Below are 10771 nucleotides of genomic sequence, written 5' to 3'. Positions count from 1 at the left end.
CTTACAGTAGTCACTGGTGTGTGTGTATTTAAGGCACTTAGCTCATGGTGCATGTTACAGCAGGCAGCATATAAAACATTATGAAATTCAAAACTGTATATGAAAAACATATTTTCTCTTCATTTCTGAAAAAGTTGCTTCCCACCAAAAATGCAGGGATTTTTTTTTTAATGAAAAAAATTTGACCGCTAATATATGAAGACTATAGTAAAATGAATTCACATTTATGCTTCCTGTTATGAAATCGACGAAGACAAAATAATATTGTGGTATTAAGACTCCATTATGTGATATCACTTATATGTGAAATCTAAAAAAAAAAAGACAAATGAACTTATTTACAAAACAGAAGCAGAGTCACAGACATAGAAAACAAACTACCACCAGGGGGAATAGGGGGCGGGAAGCGGTAAAGTGGGAGTTCAAGATTTGCAGATACTAACTGCTACATATAAAACAGATAAAACAACAAGTTTATACTGTATAGCACAGGGAACTATATTCAATATCTTATAGTAACCCATAATGAAAACGAATGTGAAAAGGAATATATATGTATATGTATGACTGAAACATTGTGCAGAAATTGATACAACCTTGTAAACTGACTATACTTCAATTAAAAAAAAAAAAAGAAAAAGGACAAAAAAGGAGACTCCATTAAAGACAGTCTACCACAGTAGTTAATAAATAAAAGAACTTGAGTGATAGAAAACATTGACAAAGAAGTTGATGGTCTCTGTTTAATACTCCTAAACAATTAAAGTCAGCACTATGAAATTATGTCAATAGACATAATTCAGAATTGAAATTCAAACTGACAGCTACATTCATGCTAGGATACTACGGAAAAACACGTATTGAAGGTTGATGAGAGGTTGTTTACAAAACGGAGATCTGAGACAAAGTGTAAAACTGGAGCTTACAGAGATTCGCATTGCATCAGGTAAACCCTTTGCTAATTATGAGCATTGGTTAGGTGTGCACATTTATAACCATATAAACAAACATGTCTTTTCAGACATATAGCAGATTGAGCTAGTTTTCATATAAAGCACTCATTTTTGAGTCATAGTTCCATATTCTCAAAGCTTTTGGCAAAAAGTAGACAAAAAGCAAAAGTTTAAAAAGTAACTTGCATATTTAAGTAAAGAGTCTCAATTTTTAAAAAGCTGTTTAACATCCGTTAGGAAAAACTGAATTTCCAAAATACACTTTCAAATACCTTAGACTTACTTTGAAGCAGTTATATGTAGCACTTTTAAGCAGTTTGCTTTTAATATACCACAAATTATACTTTATTTGTTCTTGACAACATTGTAGAAAACAAAGACTAGGTTTTTAAAACTGTCTAACCAATATGATGAATGTCAGTCACTTAAAAAAAAACCCACTGTAGCATAAACACATACTGTATACAGCTTTTATTCAGAATTAGAATAATTGAATCAATGACAGTGATTTGCCAGGATGTCAAATCTCTCCATCATATCCTGTCACTACCAGTTTATTTTTTGTGATCAAAATCAAAAAGACAACTATTTTGTCACCCGCTATTTCATTAGTACTAAAAATCAGGTTTCTTCTTCTATTTTTTTAGAATGTCTGGTTTATTTTTTTCACTTCTTTTAATTCAAAAGACACAAATTCTTCCCCATTTTCTTTTCAAAATAAAGTTTAAGAATTGATCTGTCAGTTAAAATTAAAGGGCTTTTGTATTAAGCAAAGGTGCTCTTAAAATTTAAAGCAACTTCAAAAAATCAATTTAGTCCATAGATAATAAATAATATGCAGATACTCCACAAAAGCTTTGCTATGTCTTTTGAAAGCATTATGAACACTGAATAAACTAAAGTGAATATTTTAGTCAGGTTATTATTTTAATAAACCTAACCTTTTTCTTACCATGTTGTGATTCACTTTATACAAACACAACAGGACAATTACATAGCATTTGACTCTGAAAAGGAAATGGGAGATATGAAAATGGTCAGATATGAAAATTGCTTGTAAAAAATAATAGGTCATTGATTTACTACCCTGGCTACCATGTCTATAAAATTAACAGCCAATTACTAGTTAATATATGCTTTGCAAATAGATAAATACTATAAAAATTGAATATGCATATTTGAACCCTTATTTTAAATATAAAAGAAACTTTTCAAACTCAGTAAAAGTGCATTTTGAACAATAATAGTATCTGGGCTTTCCGAAAATCAGATCCAAGTTGTTCTGACTCACTGGGCATGCTTTGTAAAAATAAGCTACTGGACAGGGATGTATATTTATGTTTTCCGCTGATAAAAACCCACTCTAAAAATGTGTTTTCTTTCCTTCTTTCCTTCTGGAACCATTATCAATTCTCCATATGCTACTAACCTAGTACATAAAAATGTTGGTCCTCAGTAATGCTACTGTAGGTTTACAAACCATTCTGACATATTATGAAGTATACAATCTGTTCACAGACCTTTTTTCAATTATCAGTTTGTCTCGAAAATATTTAAGCGACAATGCCCAACAGTATTTGAAACATCCTCATATCTTTTAAATGTTTCTAAAACTTCTAAACCCTCTATGGTATTCATTTCTTACGCTAGGTTTGCCTTTCTTTAACATGAGGTAAACATTTTGACTGCTGGCGTCTGCTCAGGTGCTGGGGTTCTGAGACCTTCTGAATTTCTGTTTAGTGGCCACCAATTTCCACTTTTCTCTTCCTTTTATGCTTCATCTCCACCTCCAGGATCTGCAAATATTAACCCTAGACAAAATAAAACTACTTCAAAAGGAAGCAACACTCTGCAATCAATTCTCTGTCTATTAAAGAATCAGACACACAAATGCGCATACAAAGCGAAAGTGGGGGGGGGTGCTATTCATTTGTTTAAGCCCATTATGAATGTCATTTCTAAAGCATCACATTAATTCTCTCCAAAGATAGTCACCATCAACACCACCAAATTTAAGCAATACTAACCCTAAGTACTTACACTTTGAACTTTAAAACTGAGCAGTGAAGTCATTCAAAACTGAGGCAAAATAAAAAAATAAATTTTTTAAAATAAAAAATAGATGAGGTTTACTCTTGGGAAACAGAAAAGGGAAGAACTTATGTTTGGCTTTGGTGAGCCAAACATTATACAGAGAAGAAAGCCTTTTTTTTTTTTTTTTTAATCTTGTTAACATTAAGGCCCAGAGTAAAAAAGAAATAAGCAGAAGAATATGGAAACCATCCTGAGATGACAAAAATTCACAAAACAAACCTGATTCTTAGAATAATACTGTATGAATAAGCCTTAGGAAATCTAGTTATGATTTTTTTTGAAAAAGGAGGAAAAAAAATTATGTGAGCCATATCAAAAAGCCCAATTGCTTTCCATTTAAAAGGAGGCACTGCTTTGGGGTGGGGGAGGGATAGCCTAGGAATTCATTGTAGTAAAAAAAAAATTTGTTGACTCAGAGTAATTTGAATGTTTCCTACTCATTCAGCTTGAATTCTGTTCACCTGGTCTCCCTAAGTCAGTCAAGTTTGGAGAAAAATCAGAAGCTGTTAAGTCTTGCAATTCTACCAAGGACATCACAAATAGATGGCCACAATCTTGGAAAACGGCATCAGAGCATCCCTGAAGAGTTCCCATTCATAAATATATAAATATACCTATCAATAAATAAATAAACAAAAACAAATTATTTCAAGAATGAGTCGAAGTCCACTTCTGTGCACCGCTTCCACACAGTGCCTGCCACACTGCCCCTAGGGGCGTGCCTGGCACTCCGTTCAAAAGGACAGCTCGTCTCCCTAGGGTGAGGGCAGAAGGCAAGGCAGCCGTCCCATCCCGCTGGACCAGAGGGCTTCTGCAGCTGAGCGGCCGCTCCTTCAGACTAAACCAGGCTGCTGACCCACTACGCCCTGGCAAGCCTGACCCTCAGAGGACACGTATACATGCCCAAGTGCACACATGCAGCTCCACCGCTCCCACTACACTCCCCTTCTCCCGTCTCCAGCTCCTGCTCCCAAATGCCACACCTGGTTCTCCGAAGTCTCTGCTCTCTGCACAACAGAGCCGCGGGCCAGGACTGGGTGCCTGACCCTGGCCCAAATCACAGCCAGTTGGAACCATCCTCCTTGCAGGGGAGAAGTGAGCCAGCCAGCAGCTGCTGTACACACTCACACACAGCCCTCCTCTGACAGCTCCCTGGGCACATGTCCCTCAGGGAATGTAGGCTGCAAAATGTCAGGAGGTAGATATATTTGCATGGGCAACTGTACCAACAGTGTCTACATGTACACACTCTGCTGAAGTGTGCACGCGTGCAGGGCAGTCTAACAGTGAATCAAACCACGTCACACATACAAAAACTGTAGTCAGTGTTTCTCTAAATGTGCAGCAACTCTGGTGGAAAAAAATTATTAATATGCAGCATGCCAGAGAGATGAATCACAATTATCCGTTCACAAGTAATTCCTTAACTAGAAAATAGTAGATGTTGAATTAGAACGTTATTTTTTAAAGCCTCCAATTAATTCCTATGTTTCTGATCATCTGCTTTTGGGAATTGAAAAACAAAACCAAACAAGAGCAGAGTACTATTCAGTGGAAGTGTGTCTTTGTCCCCAGAGGTTTCTGCCTGTGCAAGCATTTAATCTAGACTGCCAGACCCCAAGCCTTTGACTGAAGTTTGCAGGAGAAAACTTATCTATGTTGACTTATATGTTACACAGAACAGCCAGAAATAAAAGTCTCAGACAGGCCTTTTTCACCCAACAAAGGCTTATTTTTTTCCATCCTTTGCTTGGGCTCAAGCACTCCTGCCCTGCGTGCCGCCACTTTAAACATGATCGGATCTGTGCTTCATTGCAAATAACAACTGACCAACAATGGGCCCTGCTTCATAGATTTGGGAATGTTTGGCTTAAGCTGCCAATGACTGAAGGCCTTTAACTCCCACCGGCCAGTCACAGTCCGCTTTGTTGTCTGTTGATGTGTCTGTGCTCATTATTCCTTGACATGCAACATCCCCCCTTCCACCCTCCAACCATCCACACCCGCACAGAAAGCGAGATTCAAATGGGAACAGCTGTAGTGGTTCAATGGGAAATGATGCCTCTTGTGCAAAGGGGAGGGAGACAGAAAAGGGAGAGGGCCTATTTGAGAAAGGCAACAGCTTTCAGGGAATCTTGTATAAGAAACCTACTTCTGAATATACTTCAGTGAAATCGCTGTTGAAGCAGGCTGACAATGGAAATCTGCCCAGATTGAAAATGCCAGCCTTAATTCAAAAGACGAGTCCTGGTTAATAGCTTGTTGCATTTTAAAATTATTTCTAGGCTGTGAGCTTCCGAATTAAATGGCTAACTGGGAAATGTTACCATTTTGTGTATTGTATATATATTATGGTTATAAATGGGCACAGATCTACACACAGCTTTGTGGAATTTTTTTTTGAACACATTTCCAACTTACAGTAGCTATAAGAATCATTTCTTTAAGGATGATCAGAATTTAAAATAGAGTATGTCTGAAGGTAACCACTGGTTTAGAATGTTAATCTAACATGGAAACAAAATTTGTAACACCACACTATAAGGTTAAAAAGAAAATAGTATAATAAAGGAAATACAAAGGCTTTGGCATGGTTTTTACAATCAACAATGGTTAATTTTGATATGTAGTTGTGAACAACTTCAAAACACTTAAGTTTAAAACTCTTGCAAGCACTTTTAATTGATTAGGAATGAATTCTAGATGCACAAAATGATTGGACTGTGAACAGTAATACAACTATATCTAAGAACAATTAACTTCCGCTGGCCAAAAAAGAAACTTATGATTGCATGAAAATGTGTATAAAACATCTATAGAATATTCTTGTCAAATATAAATGAAATTAACTTTATTATAGAAATCATTCTGAGGATTTCTAGGGAAGACAAATACTTACATTTTGACATAAAACAAATTGGATTATATCGAAAACACACTCTACCTTTTAGCTATCAACTTTTTTCTTCCTTGAATTTATATCTTACCCCTTTTTTTGCACATAAACTTCATCTGTTAACAACCTTTGGAAAAACCAACAGATATTTCTTACATAAATCTAGTGCATGTTGTTCCAGGTTTAATTATATGCAAAGGAATGATACAAACTTGGAACATCAGTCCATAAACTATGAACAGATGGGTAGAAGTATTCGATATATCTTGATAAAACTCTTAAAGTTGTGGCAAAGCTTGTTGATCATGGTTTCCTTTTTTTTTTTCTTTTTTGAACAACTTCATGACCAACACAGATCAAACATCCATCCAGTCTGCATTGTTCTTTTTTCATTATAACATACAAATGCCCATTTACAAATAATACACCAAAATGAATAAAAGTTTGGATACCAAAATGAAGATTTGTTCCAACTGATACCGTGCCTTCTGTGTACAAAGGTCCTTGTTTCAAGTCCACTCCCCAGTGTTACGACACAGGACACAACTGCAGAACTGAAGTGCTTCTAACAGCCATTTTTCTCTCCTTCCTGAACGCCCAACTGTTGTGTCCACACAGTCACTGACCGAATCAACACAATATATCCTTTCTTTTTGTTTGTTTTTCTGATTGTTTTTTTTTGTTTGTTTTTTTACTGTAATCTTGGCCAATATTGAGACATATCAGGTTCACTTCCAGGAACTTGAACTGGAACTGACACACCAGGGGAAATGAGCCCTAGAAGTGGACGAAAGAAATAGCCATGTAGATATTCCCTTCGAGAGACAGGCATGGAGTATGAATTTATAGGTTTAAAAAAAAAAAAAAACTCTAATACTTTCTAACATGTTAACTGTATTTAAATTTTTTTTTAAGTCTTACAAACAAAAGCAACACCTTCAGAAACCAGATAACATGTTTACACATCCTTATTGAATCCCAAGCTCCTCCACCCAAACCACCCCCCCCCAAAAAAAACTCCATTTGTTTGTATGTTTGGAATTTCAGCAAGAAAACTTGTCTGGAAAACCAAAGAGGTACTTTTTCAGCCGCAATGAAAGGCACAGAGGGGCTAGGAGGGAAGTGAGGTCTTCCAATAGACTCAGGGGGCCTTACAGTTGGGCTTTGGCTGATGTAATCATTCCTCCTCAGAAGACTTACATTTTCAGGCCTTATCTTTATATACAACTTTGGTGACCAAATTCAGGAAAAACAGTTTTGGTTTTTTTGTCAAAATGGCATCAAAAGTTCCCAGCTGGCTTGACTAAATTTCCCTTTTTAATCCGTTCTCCCCAGAGAAGTGAGCATCAGAGAGTTAAACATCCCATCCCACAAGGCTAGGAGATTCCTTCTAGGTAAACTTTGAGTGAAGGGAGATCACCTGGCAAAAGAAGCTGCAAAGGCCACCTCTGCGCAGCCCGCGGAGAGCGGCAGCTCACCTGTGGAAGTGGTGCCCGAGGTGCCCATTGGCTGACTGTTCATGTGTGTCTGCATATGTGGTGGGGTGTAGGTATCATAACTCCGCCCGTTGACCGAAGGGCTGGTGGGCAGCATGCAGGAGTACGAGGAGGTCTGGCTGGGGACGGGGGGCTGAGAGGAGAAAGGCAAACCGGTGGTTACTGAGAGACACACCGCACAGCCATATCCCCAGGCTCCCACCTCCCCAGGAACCCTGCCAACAAGTCTGATCACTGACGATGCCCTCGGGTAAAGCACGGGAATTCCATATGATAACTCTACGATCCAGCCTCCAACCAGTCCTTCTATTGGCCACTGCTAAAGTTGCCTACGCACTAAAGTTTTTAAAGAACCAAAAATTCAGACAATTGTCCGGCTAGACGGTTGGCATTATTCATAAAATTAATAGAATTTTTGCCCATTTTTATCTTGGACCTCTGCTGGCACCTTTAGAGAAACTGTAACATGAGGACTTCCATAAACACATACTCCCTCTCCCACAAATCCAATTTATTTGGCAATCCAGTGACATCCTCCCTGCCCCAAACCCTGTATCTCAAGCTCTGAGGCAGAGAACAGCGGGAGGAGCTCACCGTAAAGTTTGGTTTAGGGACCTTGAAAGCCCTTCATAGTTGAACTCATGGATTTAAAGAGCCTTTGAAGAAGCAGATCAGTCATGATCTCAGCCTGAAGTAGTCAGAAGTGTCAGTAAAACCCTAGCCCCATCCTGAGAATCAGCTGTGACTTCCTTAGAGCCCCCAAAACTGACATTGAGTTTTACCCACAAAACTGCGTGGCTGTGCTCTAAGTGTCTGGAATCATGATATTGAAAAGATAAACCTTTTTCTTAATTAAGGAAAAAAAAATACACAGAGCTGGGATGGAACCCCTCATGAGCTCTCACGGGGCTATGCCAGAACAGCAAGCTTGGGGTGAATTAACAGGGGCACAATGTCAAGAACAAGGGACATGATGGTACTCTCTGCTCTGTAAACCAGAAATGTTTAACATTCCAAGACCCATATCCTCAGAGAGAGGGACGTATTAAAGAAAGTTCAGAGGAGAACACCCACCCTTTGCAAAATGGTTGAAGATTTTGGTCAACAGGATAAATTGATGGACAGACAAAACAGCTCTCACCCCACTCCAAAATTCAAAGAGCAATTTTCTCTGCATAGTAGAATCATTGTTAAATGTATTTTCTTTATGTCTTATGAATGTATGTATGGTTTGAATGATGTATGTACAATTTTTAAAAGTCTGTATTTGAAAAAAAATTGACCCACACCAGTCTACATGTGGAAACAACCCTAACAGAATAGCAGCATCTATTTAATTGTTTCCAGTTGTTTTCTCTCACACACATTTTTTATCTTCATAGAAACCTAGATGTTGCTACAATTTACAAAACTGAACAAGACACTCAGTGGCCTTATTAAAGTCAGAGTGATGCTAACACCAAGTTCAAAGAGGCAAGCAGGCCTTCAGGGCCCTGCCAGAACTTCAGCTTGCATTTGTTTCTAATTCCTGAAATCACTTCCTCTAGGCAACCTTGACTTCTGGAAAATTCCAAGGCAGTTGTAGCAACACCAACTAATGGGCTGTTAATCCCTTAATTTACATTAATTGCTCCATGGCCAATAATATCCAAATGTAATAAAAATAGACGTCTGAATAATGCCTCTGAAGGTGCTTATCTAGCTACTCTTTTATATTAGTCTAAAGACTATAAAATATTTATGTTGGTGTGATTTGGATTAGAAATCCAGCAAAAGATGCTCAGTAGAGAATAACCCCAGGTCTGTTTCCATCAGGGGCTCATGCTGGCCCATCTCATGCTGTCTGGCATCTCTAACTGCTGCCCACACAGAACAGGAGTTCTGGGAAAGTCACTGCAGAAGGCCAGTTTTTTCCCCATCAAGAATCTCTCTGGCTCCAAAGTACACCCCACCTGCCTTCTACAACTTCCATCACAAAGGGTTAACCTAGTACAGAGCCTAGAACATGTAGGGGCTGATAAATATTTAGGATGGAATTGAGAGGAGGAGCAGGTTTTATAGAAAGTGAATACTCTTCTTCAACTCTTCCAGGCACCTAGGAACACCACAAACTTGTCACACAATTCATGGCAAAGTTACACTAAATTTCTAGCAAAACCTTCCATCCCTTTTTTTATTGTAAGGTATAGAAAGAAATCTAGCTTTTCTCTGTGTTAAGTGTATTGCACTATGCAAATGCGAATCCCGTTTCTGATCCTGTTTTTCTTCCTCACTAGTTTATCACAAACATCCTAAATAATATCCAAAACGCATATACAGAATGTATTTATTAAAATGAACATATTTATATAAACCCAATTTTTTACGTTTACCAACTCCTTACTATCTACTAACTTGCCAGCTTTATTTCATTTTCACTTTCTGGTGCAAGTTTCACTGGTCCCCAGAACATGCCCCCTTCTCACCCAACTTTATCAAACTGACATTCCCTACGAGCAAAATGCAGACTATCTTGACTAAACATCAGGTTTTTATTTTATTAAAGGCATGAATCAATCAATTAATCAATCAACTAAAAGACTGGACTGACTGACTGCATTTCGGATCTCACTGGTCAAGCCAATCATTATATTGGGAAAGGCTCCCAAAAGTACACACAGGGCCATTGAGGTCTGCAGGCCTCAACCCACTCCTCACTTCTTCTCCCAGGGTCCTGTTAAGCAGGCCGCCTCTGGCCTCACTTACTTGCATAGGCAGGTTATTCGCCATGGTGAAGCTGGGCATGGGCGGCAGCGCACTGTATGTGTTTGTGAGGGCCGTATCTGTTCGGCCCAACATGGAGCCAGAGGTGAAGGAGGAAACTGCAGGGAGAGGCACACGACAGACGGTCATGGTGAGGATCAAAGCCAAGGGTAAACAGGCTGAAACACACTTATGAGGAGTATTCATATTCCAAATTACCAGGCGTGGTGGGTTGTGGGATTGGCTGGTAGACACTGGTGCTGAAACTACTGCTGATAGGAATGTGACTGGGTGTGTTGCTGGCCTGTCTTCTCTGATTCCTCAGCTTTTCTTCTCTTCTCCATTTGGCCCTTCGATTAGAAAACCATACCTGGAAATCAGATGGAACAGGTGAGCCCTGCGCCTGCTGCCAGCTCCTCCCCACTCCTGGCATGTCCGCTGTCCTCCTCCCCCAGCCCCCAGCGGTGACAAAGCATTCAGCAAACTGAGTCTTTGACTATTTATATAAACAAATGGCGTTCCTTAGAAGCATCTGTGTCTCTAGAAAAGGCAAATGCTATGAATCACAAAGCATGAACACACAGTCCCTG

The 10771-nt window shown here is 38.8% G+C and overlaps 1 protein-coding gene across 3 annotated transcripts in view; it reads right to left on the bottom strand.

Moving 5' to 3' along the window:
- Window positions 1-5646: 5646 nt before the first annotated feature.
- Window positions 5647-10771, bottom strand: part of PAX6 (paired box 6) — a 28885-nt gene continuing 23760 nt past the window's right edge. For 2 of the 3 annotated variants that reach the window (XM_031459846.2, XM_064492476.1), the window contains exons 10-13: window positions 10401-10551; window positions 10185-10300; window positions 7422-7572; window positions 5647-6720 (exon numbers count right to left, since the gene is read on the bottom strand). In XM_031459846.2, the coding sequence (XP_031315706.1) occupies window positions 6635-6720; window positions 7422-7572; window positions 10185-10300; window positions 10401-10551 (504 nt within the window). In that variant the 3' untranslated portion in view covers window positions 5647-6634. The remainder of the gene's footprint in view (window positions 6721-7421; window positions 7573-10184; window positions 10301-10400; window positions 10552-10771) is intronic. The other variant, XM_011000446.3, reaches the window with a different exon arrangement.

This window comes from Camelus dromedarius, chromosome 12 (assembly GCF_036321535.1).
Source record: "Camelus dromedarius isolate mCamDro1 chromosome 12, mCamDro1.pat, whole genome shotgun sequence".
Taxonomy (NCBI): domain Eukaryota; kingdom Metazoa; phylum Chordata; class Mammalia; order Artiodactyla; family Camelidae; genus Camelus; species Camelus dromedarius.
Note: the sequence above shows the minus strand (reverse complement) of the source record. Positions and strands in the feature narration are given on the sequence as shown.